Source organism: Pristis pectinata, chromosome 33 (genome assembly GCF_009764475.1).
Source record: "Pristis pectinata isolate sPriPec2 chromosome 33, sPriPec2.1.pri, whole genome shotgun sequence".
In the NCBI taxonomy this organism is placed as follows: domain Eukaryota; kingdom Metazoa; phylum Chordata; class Chondrichthyes; order Rhinopristiformes; family Pristidae; genus Pristis; species Pristis pectinata.
The window spans coordinates 710,745-728,581 of NC_067437.1; the positions used below are offsets into that span (position 1 = coordinate 710,745).

At 45.5% G+C, this 17,837-nt stretch overlaps 1 protein-coding gene across 4 annotated transcripts in view; it reads right to left on the reverse strand.

Moving 5' to 3' along the window:
• The window catches only part of LOC127585453 (kinesin-like protein KIF18A), a 100,342-nt gene extending 85,144 nt beyond the window's left edge, over positions 1 to 15,198 (reverse strand). For 2 of the 4 annotated variants that reach the window (XM_052042912.1, XM_052042908.1), the window contains exons 1-2: positions 12,359 to 12,403; positions 3,982 to 4,353 (exon numbers count right to left, since the gene is read on the reverse strand). In XM_052042912.1, coding sequence (XP_051898872.1) covers positions 3,982 to 4,297 — 316 coding nt within the window. In that variant the 5' untranslated portion in view covers positions 4,298 to 4,353; positions 12,359 to 12,403. Of the gene's footprint in view, positions 1 to 3,981; positions 4,354 to 10,684; positions 10,790 to 12,358; positions 12,404 to 15,049 lie in introns of those variants that run through there. The other 2 variants (XM_052042909.1, XM_052042911.1) reach the window with 2 other exon arrangements.
• Positions 15,199 to 17,837: the final 2,639 nt, after the last annotated feature.

Sequence of the window (17,837 nt, forward strand, 5' to 3'; positions counted from 1 at the left end):
TGGAAGAGCTGCACCCGTTTAGGTCCAAGGATGGTGGTGAGAGGAAAGGTGAACAAACAGGTGTTACACCTCCTTTGGTTGCAGGGTACAATGCCAGGGGATAGGGAGACCAGGAAGCTCCGAAGAGAGCAAGGACTGGAGAAAGATGAGGGGAGGAAGAGGAGGAGATGTTACCGGTGTTGGATTTGTGTTGGAGCTAGCGGAAATGGTGGAGAATGATGTGCTGGATGTGGAGAATGGCGAGGATGAAAGGTGAGGACCAAGGGAACTCCCATTGCTGTTCTGCCTGGGGAGAGGAGGTGGGTCAGAGAGCAGACATGTAGGAAATGGAGGAAACACATGAGGGCTCCATCAACTATGGCAGGGGGAAAGCCACACTTCAGAAGAAAGAGGACATTTCAAAAGATCTGAAGCAGAAGACTTCGTGTTGAGAAAAGATGCAGCAGAGACAGACAAATTGAGAAAAAAAGGATGGGATCCTTAAAAGAGACAGGGTGGGAGGAGGTATAGTTGACATAGCTGTGAGAGTCGTGGGTTTATAGAGGATGTCAGTGGCATCTGTCTCCTGAGATAGAGAGAGATCCAGAAAAGGAAAAGTATCAGGTGGTCCAGATTGTCCTCCTCCTCCTTTCAGGATCACGGCTTCCCCTCTGGCATGGTTAATGAAGCTCTCGCCCCCCCGTTTCCTTGCAAGTCTGTTCTGACCCATTCCATCTTCCCAAGCAGAATGACAAGAGTTCCCTTGGTCCTCACCTTTCATCCCACCAGCTTCTGCACCTTCAACCTCTTACTGCTGCAGTCTGAGGTTTCCACCTGCTTCAGAAGGGCAGCAGTCATTCCAATACCCAAGAACAGGGTGAGCTTCCCCAACAACTATCGTCCAGTAGCACTCATATCTACTGTGATGAAATGCTTCAAGAGGTTGGTTGTGGCTAGAATTAACTCCTGCCTGAGTAAGGACCTGGACCCACAGCAACTCACCTACCGCCACTGCAGGTTTACAGCAGATGCAATCTCACTAGCTCTCCGCTCTGCTTTGGAGCACCTAGACAACCACAAGACATACGTCAGGCTACTGTTTATCAATTACAGCTTAGCGCTCAACACCATCATCCCCTCAGTACTAATCAACAAGCTTCAAAACTTGGGCCTCTGCACCTCCCTCTGCAACTACATCCTCGACTTCCTTATAGGGACACCACAGTCAGTGCAGATCGGCAATAACATCTCTTCCTCACTGATTATCAACATAGGTGCATGTCAAGGATGCGTGCTTAGCCCACTGCTCTACTCTCTCTACATTCATGACTGTGTCTAAGCAGAGGATCTATCTTCGGCCCAACACATGGATACAAGTCACGAAGAAGGCATGTCAGCAGCTCTACTTCATTAGGAGTTTGAGGAGATTTGGTATGTCACTAAAGATCCTCGCAAATTTCTACAGATGTCCAGTGGAGAGCATTCTGACTGGTTGCATCACCGCCTGGTATGGAGGCTCCAATGAAAAGGCTGCAGAGGGCTGTAGACTCAGCCAGGTCCATCACGGGCACAAGCCTCCCCGCCACTGAGGACATCTTCAGGAGGTGGTGCCTCAAGAAGGTGGCGCCTCAAGAAGGCGGCATCCATCATTAAGGACCTTCACCATCTGGATGATGCCCTCTTCTCGTTATTACCACTGGGGAGGAGGTACAGGAGCCTGAAGACCCACACTCAATGTTTCAGGAACAGCTTCTTCCCCTCCACCATCAGATTTCTGAGTGGTCACGAACCCATGAACATTACTTCGTTTTTCCTCTTTTGCACTATTTATTTTTGTAATTTATAGTAATTTTTATGTCTTGCACTGTACTGCTACGACAAAACAACAAATTTCATGATATCTGTCAGTGATAATAAACCTGATTCTGAGTTCAAACATCATCTATAAATTCACCGATGACACCACTGATGTTGGTAGGATCTCAGATGGCGATGAGGAGGCGTACAGGAGTGAGATAGATCGGCTGGTTGAGTCACAACAACAACCTCGCACTCAACGTCAGCAAGACCAAGAAACTGATTGTGAACTTCAGGAAGGGGAAGTCAGGAGAACACACACCAGTCCTCACTGAGGGGTCAGCGGTGAAAAGGGTGAGCAGCTTCAAGTTTCTGGGTATCAATGCCTCAGAGGATCGCTCCTGGGCCCAACACATTGATGCAATCACAAAGAAGGCATGCCAGCGGCTTTACTTCGTTAGGAGTTTGAGGAAATTTGTTATGTTACCAAAGATTCTTAGAAATTTCTATAGATGCACGGTGGAGAGCATTCTGATTGGTTGCATCACAGCCTGGTTTGGAGCCTCCAATGCACAAGATCACAAGAGGCTACAGAGGGTTATAGACTCAGCCAGCTCCATCATGGGCACAACCCTCCCCACCATTGAGGACATCTTCAAGAGGTGGTGACTCAAGGCATCTGTCACTGAAGACCCTCACCATCCAGGACATGCCCTATTTTCATTACTACCATCAGGGAGGAGGTACAGGCACCTGAAGACCCACACGCAACTATTCAGGAACAGCTTCTTCCCCTCCATCAGATTTCTAAACGATCCATGAACACCACCTCATTATTCCTTTTTGTTTTGCGTGATTTATTTTTGTATAGATTTTTATGTCTTTGCACTGTGCTGCTTCCTCAAAACAACAAATTTCTTGTCATGTGTCAGTGATAATAAATCTGACTCTGATTCACATCATCCTTCACTACCTCCTCCAGCTCCAACATGATCCCATCACCGGTCACCCCTTCCCTTCTCCCAGCCTCTTCCCCTTTCTGCAGGGACCACTCTCTTCGGGACCCCTGGTCTGCCCATCCTTCCCCACAGTTCCCCGTCCTCTGGCACTTTCCGCTGCAACCGAAGGAGGTGCAACACCTGTCTCTTCACCTCCCTCCTCATCAGCATCCAGGGACCTAAACAGTCCTGCACCTCTTCCAACCTGGTCTGCAGCAATTGGTGTTCTCAACCTCCTCTACACTGGTGAAACCAAACATAGACTAGGCGACCATTTGCAGAGTACCTGCACTCTGTCAGCAACGGCCATCTTGAGCTTCCAGTTGTGTCATTTTCACTCTCCTTCCCACTCGGACCTGTCTCTCCTCGGCCTTCTCCATTGCTACGGAGAGGCCAAACGCAAATTGGAAGATAAACATCTCATATTCTGCTTGGATAGCTTACAAACTAATGATACAAATATTGAATTTACCAATTTCAGGTAACCACTCCCACACCCACTTCTTCACAGATGTCGCTTGACCCGCTGAGTTCTTCCATAGTTATGTTTTTGTTCCACATCAATTTTATGGTGACCTTCAGCAGGTAAAGGCCTTAATAGATATTCCTGAAGTATCATTAATAAAAGTACTAGTTGTACACATCATTCTGGTAATACGCAGAATGCTCTGAGCACCACTCAATATGGCTATGGTTTATTCAGCTGTATTCACTTTGCATCTCAGTATTTTGGTTTGATTTACAAAGATTTTCCAACCCTGAGGGAAATGGCCCAGACACACTAACAGGTCAATTGCAAGACTTCTGTAGATAACCACAAAGAACTTGATTTACTCTAGACTACACAACATCATACCATATTTTGCACTGCATGCAAATTTAAGGTTCAACAAAAATTCAGTGTAGAAGAGACCATTATCCTTGGAATTAAAATGACAAACTATAATATTAAGCCATTATCTCTTACAATGCATAATAAATGTTGAAGTCAAATAATGAGGACAATTGCTTACAGTAAAGTAAGAAATATATACACTTTGCACAAACACGTTTGCAAATTGTTCACATCAAAAAAAAGCCTTTCTGCAGTTCTGTATAAATGAGCTTCAGCTGGATAACTTCACTCAGTACAAATACAGATTCGTATCAGCATTGGAGCTATACTGGTTCAATGCTTTCAAACAATACCTGCAGCTTTAACTCTTACCTGAACAATTGTATCCATTCAAAACTCCTTCCAAAATATGTTTAGTTGTGTACTCAAACACTTCTTGCTGTGTACAGTTTTCATTAAAAACTCTGTCAAACACGAACTTCAGGTCCTTCCTTTTTCGACGTGTTACATCCCGATCTCTGAACTTAGCTTCCGAAAACACATCATCATTAATTTCTTCCTTTGGGTCGAAGACCAGGACATTTTCATCCACCACGTGCACAACTATGTGGTTTTCACTGTCCAACTCCCGACGATTCTGGGGTCTTATTCGGACAACTACAGTCACATTTCCTTCTTCCTCTGGCATGATTCACATTCATAGATTATAATTCCTTCTGGGCCTGCCTCCTCTTGTATTTGCAGCTGAAGCAAATGTAATAAAAAAAGAAACTGGAATGAATATTTAGACTTTGAATGTACAGGACAGCATATACATTTATAATCCAGTCAATAATAGCATACTCAATATGAGATTGTGTCTTTGACTGTCCATATCCATATCTCAGTAGGGTGAGTGTGAGAGTGTGTTCATGATGGAAAAGGAAAAGACACCAGCAAAGAAAAAAGGAGGCATCTGGCTGCTGTGGAGAAAATGGATCACCACAATCCTTTAACTATTGGGAAAGATATGGCTTGGCCTCAACAACATAAAGGGGGTTAGAATTTAATCTGCAGTTGCTTTAAGGTATAGTCACAATTACAGCTCACTTCTTTCATGAAGCACTCTGTATGTTTCAATCATTCACTGAAGAATGGTCACAGGATCAGAATGAGATGACAACCAAGTGCCTGAAAATCAAAGTGATTACTCTCTTTAACCAATGTACCCACAAAAAACTCAGGATGTGGCACTGGAAACTAGCTCCTTTGTGTTATCCTTTTAACTCAGGTAATGACAATAAGCCAACAGTCCTTTGGTTCACCAATAATTATAGCAAGATCAATAATGCAATAACTAGGCATATAATTACCTTTACTGAAGCAAAATGCTCCTCTGACAGGTAAAGCTTCCTAAGTAAGTTTTACCTCTTTCATATAAGATTGGCAATCTTTCAAATGAGACGACATTGAAATGTGGCCTTGCCATTCATTTACTTTGCTCTCAAATAAATGATAGCATTCCTGTATGTAGTATTTAGACAGCAAAAGCCAATTGACCTTTTCCCCCGAACTTTGAGGAAATTATATTCATTATACAATCTCACTCTAAATAAACCAACAATAAGTTTCCATACTTTCAGACCATTTTGACTTTGTACAGGTTAAACCAATAGGGCATCCTCATTATGCATTTACACTCCACAATAACCATTCTCATTAAACAGCTGCTGACTTGCAACAAACTCCATTACATTCTCCAGGCAAGTCTAGTTTAACACCATATTTTAGAGAGAGTGTTCTGACTACTTTCCATCGTACATCACTTCATCCATCAAGGACTGACTACCAGAAAATAAATGTGCCATGCATTAATCCTGTCATATTTCATTTTTAATTACTTTAACTGGCCATCCAACATTTTTACAAAGGCTTAATATTACAGTTCCTCAACCCAACAATAACTTTTACTTTATAATTAGGGGATAATATTAACATTTCAACCAGATTATTGCAGCTTCCCTCCAGGAAGAAATATGGCAGAGGGAATCTAATCAAAGAACATGAGGCAAGCAGTCTTGATATCCAAAAAGGAATGTATTAAATTCTGCAATAACTTCAAGAACAGTGCAACATGAATCTTAGTGAGCATCAATTCCACAGCAAGACAGACTAATTTTAAGTCTCATTAAGACAAAACACAAGGCTGACTACAGCAGAAACATAAAGCTAAAACCTGATAAACCATTAAGGAGCTTTATACTGCAAGTAATCCATGCATCTATTTCATCCAGAAAAGTTGAGCATGAGAAACAAATATCAAAAATGTCATACCAATGGAAATACCAATACTGTCCCTGTCGCACGCCAAGGTCGTCATTTGATTGAATCAACTCATCTGTGGATTTGGCAACGATATTTTGACCATTATTCTAAATCATGCCCCTTCTGACTAAATCGTTGGTTTGATACTTTGAAGCACCAAATTATAGAGCTGCAGAATCACTGCCCATAGTTTAAAAAATTGTCAGAATTAATGAATAATTTCATCTTATATAAAGCTTGCACTTATAAAACATTTACAACATAGTAAAGCACCTGTAAGATCTTCACAAAAGTATAATAAAATAAATTAAAGCCACGTGCTTCTTACATATGTACATTCCTAAGTAAGCAGCTTGATGAAACTTTAAGATAGGAGAGCCTTAAAAGGAGGTGTGTTGATGAGGTTTCATAAGGAATTTCAGAAACCAAGATTTTGGCAAAGGTGCCATTGATGAGATAATGAATATCAGGGATATGCAAGAAGCCAAGACTAAGTAGATAACTGAGTTGTGGGGTTGAAGGAAATTACAGAGGGAGGGGGAGACGAAGACGAGGTCACAGAGGAATTTGAGAATAGGAATGAGATTTTTAAACTGAAAGCATTTTCAGTTCAGTGATCAATGAGTGAATTGGGGTTGGTGCAATTTAGGAACTGAGCACACAAGTTTTGGATGACATTTCCGAGAGTCTGCTTAAAACCTCATTGCTTCACAGTGTTTACCTAACCAGTGGATGCCCAGGAGATCACAAAGTCATTCAGAGGTCAGAATGTCCTAGAAGAGGGCGTATCAGCAGCAGATGAACTGAGTTTGGGTGGAGATGATAAGGTACACAGGTCGAAGCCTTAGTGCTTGATAGAATGTAGAATCAAGTACTCAGCTCAAGGTTGAGGAGGTTACAAACAATCTAGTTCAGTTTACAGACAGTACGATGGAGAGGAATGAAGTCAGTATCTGGGGAATAGACCTTATGCAGTAGCAGATTGTTCATAACCCGCAATGGAAAACACCCAAAAACATTCTTAATAAGAATTGTTTACTTTAGTAAAACATTTTTAAAAATTCTTAATTTTATAAATGTAACTGTACTTTTTATACAGTCAAACAATCTAGAGATTGTCAACTTCGCCCTTGTGGGGAAATACTTCTTGTTTAATTTTAGTATTAGAGATTATCATCAAAATAACACATAATCAAGAATAGTTAATCGCTGGTTAGACATGATAATTTCACTATTTTTGATAATATGCAAAATAATCTTTTTTTTGTTTGGAAATATCTTGAATGGCATTGCTCAAATTCAGAATAAGGTTGATTCCATCAACAAAGTAGGAAGTGGAGAAAGATAATCTGGCTTCCAATAAACTTTATTCATTACAACTTGAAACATACAGTAACTCTTTCTCAGAAGGTGTTCAATACGGTGCCGCATAAAAGACATCCATAAGATAAGGATGCACGGAGTTGGGGGGTAATGTATTAGCATGGATAGAGGATTGGTCAACAAATACAAGGCAGAGAGTTGGGATAAATGGGTGTTTCTCTAGTTGGCAATCAGTGATGAGCGGGGTGTTGCAGGGATTGGTGTTGGGCCTGTAACCGTTCATGAAATACATTAACGATTTGGAAGAGAGGACCAAGTGTAGCTTATCTAAGTTTGCTGATAACACTAAACTGAGTGGAAAAACAAATTGTTCAGAGAATCTGCAGAGAGATGTGGATAGGTTAAGTGAGTGGGCAAGGGTCTGGCAGATGAAGTACAATGTTGGTAAATGCAAGGTCATCCACTTTGGATGGAAAAATAGAAGATCATATTATTATAGGATGGCATGGCAGTGTAGCAGTTATGTGACACTATTATAGTGCCAGCAATTGAGGTTCAATTCCCACCGCTGTCTGTAAGGAGTTTGTATGTTCTCCCCGTGAGTTTCCTCTGGGTGCTCCAGTTTCCTCCCACATTCCAAAGGCGTACAGGTAGGTTAACATGGGTTTAAATGGGTGGCATGGACTCGTTGGGTTGGAAGGGCCTGTTACCGTGCTGTATAAATAAAAAAAAAATTAAATGGTGGAAGCTTGCAGCATGCTGTTGTGCAAACAGACTTGGGAGTGCTTGTGCGTGAATCACAGAAGGTTGGTTTGCAGGTGCAACAGGTTATCAAGAAGGCAAATGGAATGTTGGCCTTCATTACTGGAGGGATTGAAGTTAAGAGCAGGGAGGTTATGCTGTAACTGTACAGGGTACTGGTGAGGCCGCACCTGGGGTACTGCGTGCAGTTCTGGTCTCCTTACTTGAGGAAAGATACACTGGCTTTGGAAGTGGTGCAGAGGAGGTTCACCAGGTTGATTCCAGAGATGAGGGGGTTGGTCTATGAGGAGAGACTGAGTTGCCTGGGACAATACCTGCTGGAATTCAGAAGTATGAGAGGGGATCTTATAGAAACAAATAAAATAATAAAAGGGATAAATAAGATAGAGACAGGAAGGTTGTTTCCACTGGTAGGTGAGACTAGAACTAGGGGACATAGCCTCAAGATTCAGGGGAATAGATTTAGGAAGGAGATGAGGAGCAACTGCTGTTCCCCAGAGAGTAGTGAATCTGTGGAATTCTCCTCTCAGGGAAGCAACCTCATTAAATATATTTAAGAGAGTTTACTTTCCTTTAGGTCATCTATACAGCAAAGGTAGATTTTTGCATAGTAGGGGAATTAAGTTATGGGGAAAAGGCAGGTAGGTGGATCGGAGTCCATGGCCAGATATGCCACGATGCGGAGCAGGCTCGACGGGCCAGATGGCCGACTCTTGCTCCCATTTCTTAAGTTCTTATGCCCAAATTTTAAATATCTAAGGGTTCTGTTCCTCAGTCAAACCCCACAATCATTTCAGTAAACTGAAAGATTTCTTGACAAATGGCAGTTACTACTGCTCTTTGTTGCTCTAACTTCAAGACGAGAGAAGAGGTTGCTCTTCATGGCACACAGACGTGGTGGTTCTGTCTCAATCCTGCTCCCCTGACCTGGAACATCTGGCAGTCAAGTGTCGTCCATTCTACCTGCTGAGGGAGTTCTCTGCCGTCATCCTGCTGGCGGTGTACATTCCACTCCTGGCAAACGTCAAGCTGGCACTGGGGGAGCTGAGCAACGTGATCAACAGTCACGAGACATCACACCCTGATGCCTTCCCGATCATCGTGGGGGACTTCAACAAGGCTAATTTGAGGAACTCTGTCCAACTACCACCAACACATCACCTACAGAACCAGAGGAGCCAACACACTTGATCACTGTTACACCACCATCAAGAACGCCTATGTGCCATCCCACGCCTGCACTTTGACAAGTCCGATCACCTGGCTGTACTTCTACTCCCAGCACGTAGGCAGAGACTGAGGACCGCAGCACTAGTGGTGAGGACCACAAAAGGTCGGGGGAGGCGGAGGAGCGTTTACAGGACTGCTTTGAATCGGTGGACTGGTCCATAGTTAGGGATTCATCTGCGTATCTGAATGAATATGCCACAGCCATCACTGACTTCAAGACCTGCGTGGACGAGTGTATGCCTTTGAGAACATACTGAATTGTCCCAAACCAAGAAATTTGCAGTCTTCTGAGGGCTAGATTAATGGCGTTCAAGACCAGCAATCCAGAATCCTACAAGCCCAGGTATGACCTACGAAAGGCCATCACGAGAGTGAAAGGGCAATTCTGATTGAAGCTAAACACAATTGGATACATGACAGCTGTGGCAGGGTTTGCATGCCATTATTTCCTCTAAGGCGAAACCTAACAGCATAAATGGCAGTGATGCTTCACTCCCCAATGAACTCTTCGCCTCTTATGCACACTTTGAAAGGGAGAATAACACTACGCCTGTGCAAATCCCCACAGCATCCGACAACCCTGTGATCTGTCTCGGAGGCTGCTGCCTGAACGTCCTTCAAGAGGGTGAACCCTCGCAAGGAGTCAGGCCTCGACAGTGTACCTGGCTGGGTACTGAAAACCTGTGCCGACCAACTGGCTGGAGTGTTCAAGGACATCTTCAACCTCCCATTGCTGTGGTCTGAGGTTCCCACCTGCTTCAAAAGGGCAGCAATCATTCCAGTACCCAAGAAGAGCAGGGTGAACTGCCTCAACAACTATCGCCCAGTAGCACTCACATCCACTGTGATGAAATGCTTCAAGAGGTTGGTTATGGCTAGAATTCACTTCTGCCTGAGCAAGGACCTGAACCCACTGCAATTTGCCTACCGCCACAACAGGTCCACAGCAGATGCAACCTCACTGGCTCTCCACTGTTTTGGAGCACCTAGACAACCGCAAGACATACGCCAGGCTACTGTTCATCAATTACAGCTTGGCGTTCAACACCATCATTCCCCCAGTACTAATAACCAAGCTTCTGAACCTGGGCTTCTGTTCCTCCCTCTGCAACTGGATCCTCGACTTCCTTCTCAGGAGCCCAGTCAGTGTAGATTAGCAATAACTTCTCCTCCTTGCTAACCATCAACACAGGCACACCTCAAGAATGTGTGCTTAGCCCACTGCTCTACTCTCTCTACATTCATGACTGTGTGGCGGAGCACAGCTTAAACACCATCTTGAAATTCACCGATGACACCACTGTTAGTAGAATGCCAGACAGCGATGAGGCGGCGTACAGGAGTGAGATAGATCAGCTGGTTGAGTGGTGTCACAACAACAACCTTGCACTTTATGTTAGCAAGACCAAGGGACTGACTGTGAACTTTCGGAAGGGGAAGTCAGGAGAACACACACCAGTCTTCATTGAAGGGTCAGCGGTGGAAAGTGTGAGCAGCTTCAAGTTCCACGTCAACATCTCAGAGGATCTGTCCTGGGCCCAACAAATTGATGCAATCATGAAGAAGGCATGCCAGCAGCTCTACTTTGTTTGGAGTTTGAGATTTGGTATGTCACCAAAGACTCTTACAAATTTCTATAGATGCATGGTGGAGAGCATCCTGACTGGTTGAATATCAGCCTGGTATATAGCCTCCAATGCACAGAATTGAGAGAGGCTGCAGAGTGTTGTAGACAGCCAGCTCCATCACAAACACAACCCTTCCCACCATCCAGGGCACCTTCAGGAGTCAGTGCCTCAAGAAGGTGACATCCATCACTAAGGACCCTAACCATCCAGGACATGCCCTCTTCTCGTTACTGTCATCAGGGAAGAGGTACAGGAGCCCGAAGATCCAAATTCAACGATTCAGGAACAGCTTCTTCTTCTCTGCCATCAGATTTCTGAACGATCCAAGAACACCACCTCACTATTCCTTTTTCTTGTACTATTTATCTGTTTTTGTAATTTGTAGATTTTGCGTCTTTGCACAGTACTGCTGCTGCAAAACAACAAATTTCATGTTATTATCTCGTGATAATAAATCCGATGCTGCTATTGGGTTGATGAAGGGTTTGTCTGTGATGCTGCTGCTGCAAATAAGTTTTGCATCTGTGCAGACGTGTACTTGTGCATATGACAATAAACTTAATTTGACGTGTCACACAAGTGAAACTGGAAAGGCCATTTTATCTCTCCTACAACAAGAGGGGCTTGCACACAAAGTGGGACAATTTTATTTCAGTAGCTGCCATTCTGCTACTGCACACTGCTGTCTAAATCCACCATGAAGAAAAACTCTCAATGACCACACCTGCAAACGGAAAATACAAAGTCCATATCAGAATATGGCTTGGTGTCAAATTTTGATAACATTCACTGGGACACTTACAATTCTAAAAAAGCCCTCTGGAATCAGAAGTGATAGGCCAAACCAAAGATAGAGTCATTGGGATACCCCAGCTGTGCCGAAATGCTGAGAACTCAGGACATAATTTGTTTCCATCTGGAATGAATGACATCTCCTGTGTTCAGGTTTGAGTTAAACGGCAGTCCCCAGTAAAACCAAGCTCCTTTCCCTCTTACATTGTCATTCCCTCATACTCTGTGGTCAACAACCTTGAACCAGGATACCCTGAGGCCCGCTTCATTAGTGAAGGCGACTTCAACCGGGCCAACCTCAAGAGTGTGTTACCAAAGTACTACCAGCATGTCTCCTGTCCCACCAGGGGCCCAAACACCCTTAACCATTGCTATACAACCAAAGGTGCCTTCCAAGCCACCCCTCGCCCTCACTTTGGTAAATCTGATCACCAGGCTGTGCTCCTTCTCCCTGCATACAAACAGAAACTGAAATGGGAGGATCCCGAACAGAGTCCTGCGGTGCTGGTCTGAGGAAACAGATGAGCTTCTACACGACTGCTTTGAGGTAGCGGACTGGTCTATGTTCAAAGACTCAGCTGACAGCCTCGATGAGTGCGTCACCACCACCATGGACTTTACCAGCAAGTGTGTTGAGGACTGTGTACCAAAGAGGACAATACGGGTATTCCGAAACCGGAAACCATGGATGAACTAGGAGATCCACTCACCTCCAAAGTAGAGAACAGCTGCACACAAATCTTGTGATCCTGATCTGTACAAGAAATCAAGATATGACCTTTGGAAAGCTCAGGAATGCCAAGAGACAATACTGATTCAAAATAGAGTCCCAGATCAACCGTCAGTTGTGGTAGGACTTACATGCTACAATGGGCTACAAAACGAAGACGGGCTGCATAGTTAACCACAGTGCATCCCTTCCTGATGAGCTTAACGCATTCTATGTGTGTTTTGAACAGAAGGGAAATAGATTGTCACCACCCACTCAGACAGCCTCCAATGCAACTGAACCCATGGTCACCATTGAGGACGCAAGATCAGTCTTCTGGAGAGTGAACACAAGGAAAGCATCTGACCCAGATGGTGTTCCAGGCCAAGTGCTCAGATCTTATGCTGATTAGCTGGCGGGATTATTTGCAGACATATTTAACCTCTCCCTGCTTCAATCTCAGGTTTCCACCTGTTTTAAGAGGACCACTATCATCCCTGCACCAAAGAAAAGCAAGGTGACGTGCCTTAATGACTACCAACCAGTAGATCTGACATCCACCATCATGAAGTTCTGTGAGAGGCTGGTCATGGCACACATCAACTCTAGCCTCCCAGACAACCTCAACCCATTGCAATTCACCTATCGTTGAAACAAATCTACAGCAGATGCCATCTCCCTGACCCTACACTCAGCTCTGGAACATCTGGACAGTAAAGACACCGACGTTAGACTATTGTTTATTGACTGCAGCTCCGCCTTCAATACTATAATTCCAAGCAAACTCGTCTGAGACTCTGAGACCTGGGACTCAACACCTCCCTCTGTAACTGGATCCTTGACTTTCTGACCAACAGACCACAATCTGTGAGGATAGGCAGCAATACCTCCAGCACGATTATTCTCAGCACTGGTGCCCCACAAAGCTGCATCCTCAGCCCTCTACTCCCTATACACTCATGACTGCGTGATCAGATTCTGCTCTAACTCCAACTACAAGTTTGCAGATGATACCACCATAGTGGACCGTATCTCAAATAACAATGAGTCAGAGTACAGGAAGGAGATAGAGAGCTTAGTAACATGGCATCATGACAACAACCTTTCCCTCAATGTCAACAAAAGAGCTGGTCATTGACTTCAGGAAAGGGGGTGGTGTTCATGCACCTGTCTACATCAACGGTGCTGAGGTCGAGAGGGTTGACAGCTTCAAGTTCCTGGGAGTGAACATCATCAACAGCCTGTCCTGGTCAAATCACATAGATGCCACAGCCAAGAAGGCTCACCAGCACCTCTACTTCCTCAGGAGGCTAAAGAAATTTGGCACGTCCCCTTTGACACTCACCAAATTTCATCGATGCACCATAGAAAGCATCCTATCTGGATGCATCACAGCTTGGTATGGGAACTACTCTGCCCAGAACTGCAAGAAACTACAGAGAGTTGTGGACACAGCCCAGTGCGTCACGGAAACCAGCCTCCCCTCCATGGACTCTGTCTATACCTCTTGCTGCCTTGCTGAAGCAGCCAGCATAATCAAAGACCCCACCCACCCAGGTCATTCTCTCTTCTCTCCTGTCTCATCAGGCAGAAGATACAAGAGCCTGAGGACACATACCACCAGGCTCAAGGACAGCTTCCATCCCACTGTGATAAGACTATTGAACAGTTCCCTTATACGATGAGATGGTCTATGTTCTCACGATCTACCTTATTGTGACCTTGTACCTTATTGTCTACCTGCAATGCACTTCCTCTGTAGCTGTGACACTTTACTCTGTATTCTGTAACTGTTTTTACCTGTACTACCTCAATGAACTCTGTACTACCTCAATGTAACTGCACTGTGTAATGAATTGACCTGGACAAATGGTATGCAAGACAAGTTTTTCACTGTACAACAGTACAAGTGACAATAATAAACCAATACATTGTGGATTGGGCCTGGTCACAACATCACCAAGACCGGAAGCTCAGCTCGGCAAAGCAGTTGCAAAGAATCTCAGACAAGCATCAGGCAACCTGATTATTTTAGGAATCAGAATTTTTATGGCTGACGTAAATGACATGAAATGTGTTGTTTTGCAGCAGCAGTACAGTGCAAAGACAAAATTACTGTAAATTACAAAAATAAATAGTGCAAAAAGGAATAATGAAGTTGGGTTCATGGACCGTTCAGAAATCTGACGGCAGAGGGGAAGAAGCTGTTCCTGAATCGTTGAGTGTGGGTCTTCAGGCTCCTGTGCCTCCTCCCCAAGTCTATTCGTTCCTGGGACGAGGGGTTTGCTCAGGCACTTTCAGATTGTTGTGAGGCTACAGCCACACCGCCCCCGGGGGGAGGAAATGGGGGGGGGGGGGGCTACAGCCACACCGCCCGGGGGGGGGGGGGGGGGACAGCCACACCGCCGTGAGTGGGCACAGAGGAGGTGACAGACGTCGCCCTGAGCGGGGCGTTGGGACCAGGTCACCGTCACCGCCGAGAGCCGTACATTTAGTTCCCGGGGCTGAGGTGATGCTGGATCACTGGGGTCCCGGTGCGGTCCCGGCCCGGCCCGCCGTCCCTGAGCCCGGCCCCGGGCGGGAGAACCGCCGCCTCCCGGGGCCAACGGCCCCCATCCCGAGGCCTAGCACACAGGCCCGGCCGATGTTTGATGCCTCCTCGGTAGCAGGCGGCCCCGGTGTCGATACCTACCGACTGCCGTCACACTCCCCGCCCAGCCCCCGATATCGCCGTGTTGTTCCGCTCTTTGAATTTACTTCCTGAAGACGGTTTAAATTTCCGCGGGCTCGGACCGCACATGCGCTCTGACGGCCCCTCGGCTACTCGACAACGGCGCATGCGCCAGACACGGACCCGGAAACCGCGCGTGCGCGCGACGGCTGCCGGCCGGTCCCGTGCCTGCGCACGCGCGGTGGGGCCAGCAGCCGGGGCGGGGCTGAGGGTGGCGGTGGGCGGGGCTGAGGGTGGCGGTGGGCGGGGCTGAGGGTGGCGGTGGGCGGGGTGAGGTTGCGTCACTCGGGCTCTCCCGTAACCTGTCGGCTGCCCTGTTCCTCTCTCCGCAGAGGCTGCCCGACCTGCTGAGTGTTTTCAGCAGTCTCTGGATTTATTTCATAATTTCCACACTGGAGCCACGGTGACCGTCCCTCTGGTTGGTTATAGCTTCCACTTCCTACACTTGCAGCTCCAGTGGGTTTTGTGGAAGGAATGCAGAGCATGGCTTCGGATTTCCTCAGGAGCCCACGTTGGCCCCTTAAGTGGATGCTGCCTCACAGAACAATCCTATCTCCCCACTGTAACCTATCCCCCCCCCCCAGACTCTATCACTCACCCACGTACTACTCGTTATGACCTTGCACCTTATTCTCTGCCTACCCTGCACTTTCTCTGTGACTGTAACATTTTATTCTATCATTGTTTTCCCTTGTAATACCTCAATGTATTGATGTGATGACGTGACCTGTATGGATAGCATGCCAAACAAAGTTTTTCACTGTGCCTTGGTACATGTGAGGATAATTTACCAATTTACACACTAGTGACCAAATAACCTACCAACATGCACATCTTTGGGATGTGGAAGGATACCAAAGTAGCCAGAGCAAACCCATGCAGTCATTGGGAGAAGGTGCACACTCCACACAGGCTTGAATCTGACTCACTGAAGCCGTGAGGCAGCAGCTCTACCAGCTGTGTCTTTGTGCCACCTCTGATGCCCTACAATCATCAACATCATTGCCTAGAAATTCTGTAGCTATTTTTTCCTGCGTTACGCAAATGTAAAGCTTTTTTTTGGATTGAGAAGTGATGACCATTTCTAGGTCACTTCAAGGTACTGCAGAAATTTTAGTAAGTGCTTCTGGGTGAGTCACCTTTGCACCCCTGCTGTGACATCGAGGTATAGGATGATGTAGTTCCCATGCATGCACTGGAGCACCGCTGGGGAATTTAGATGACACAGTTTTACCAGCACATCCCCTGCTGTGTAAGTAACAGTCTTATCCTATTTGAGGATGGTGTGGATCAGCAATCCCTTGTGCACCAATCTTCAACACACTCTTCCACCACCCTGATCTCAACCTGATCCACAATCTTCCCAATTCCATTGCTTGCCTTCCTCCATCCCGATGGCCACATTCTGGTACCCATCCCCAATCCAACAAAAAATGCCCTTCAAACAACGTCACTCTGATTTCCATCCCCCTTCCTATCACCCAACAATGCTAATATGATTAACTCCCCTTCCTCAACCAAAGAAAGGCAGACCATCTCCCACCAGTACACCCTTAGAATGGTGTCCTCCCCCAAGAGTGAAGGCTGCCCTGGAATTTCAGGGCAACTGAGCCTAAGTGGTGTTGACTGAGGGATAAGTACTGGCCCAGATGCTGAGGAGAGCTCCTCAGATAAGTGTGATGGCATTCTCCATCCTAGATATCTGTGAATCATGTATATTAAAGGCTTGGATAGATGTTTGGACTGCTGAGGAATCGAGGTTATGGGAATCAGCTGTGATCTTGTTGAATAGCAGAGAAGGTTTGGGTGGCTCCTACTCCTACATCTGTTTTCTGAACTCTGTGTCATGGTTGCCATGAAGCAACTACCCTGGAGATATTTGGTGTTCATTTCTTTTAAATTTTTAAATTGTTTCTTTAAATTTTATTTACAGCGTGGTAACAGGCCCTTCTGGCCCAATGAGTCCGCGCCACCCATTTTAAACCCAAATTAACCAACCCGTACGTCTTTGCAATGTGGGAGGAAACTGGAGCACCTGGAGGAAACCCACGGACAAACGTACAAACTCCTTACAGACAGCTACGGGAATCGAACCTCAATCGCTGGTGCTGTAATAGCGTCGCGCTAACCACTACGCTACCGTAGTTATTCCCTTGAAATTATAAAGGGAATTAGAAATCTGTAAAGTAAATCTATTTGTCCAACAAAAATGAATTAAGGCTGAGAAATTCATCCATGAAATCAGACCATTAAGACAGTACTATGTAATTTTGCCACAGTCAGGTTGCTGAAGGATTAAGATTTTCAATTAAGATTTCAATTTTTTTAATGTCAACCTCGGGGCAGTGCACAGGACTGCAAGAGGCAGCAGAGTGTTGTAGACTCAGGCAGCTTCATCAGGGGCACAACCCTCCCCACCATCGAGGACATCTTCAAGAGGTGGTGCCTCAAGAAGGTGACATCCATCAGTAACGACCCTCACCATCCAGGACATACCATCTTCTCGTTACTCCCATCAGGAGCCTGAAGACCCACACTCAACGATTCAGAAATAGCCTGAAGACCCACACTCAACGATTCAGAAATAGCTTCTTCCCCTCCACCATCAGATTTCTGAACGGTCATGAACCCATTAACACTACCTCGTTATTCCTTTTTTTTGCACTATTTATTTATTTTATAGTAATCTTAAGTCTTCGCACTGCACTGCTGCCGCAAAATAGCAAATTACCCCGAGAAGAGGGAATTA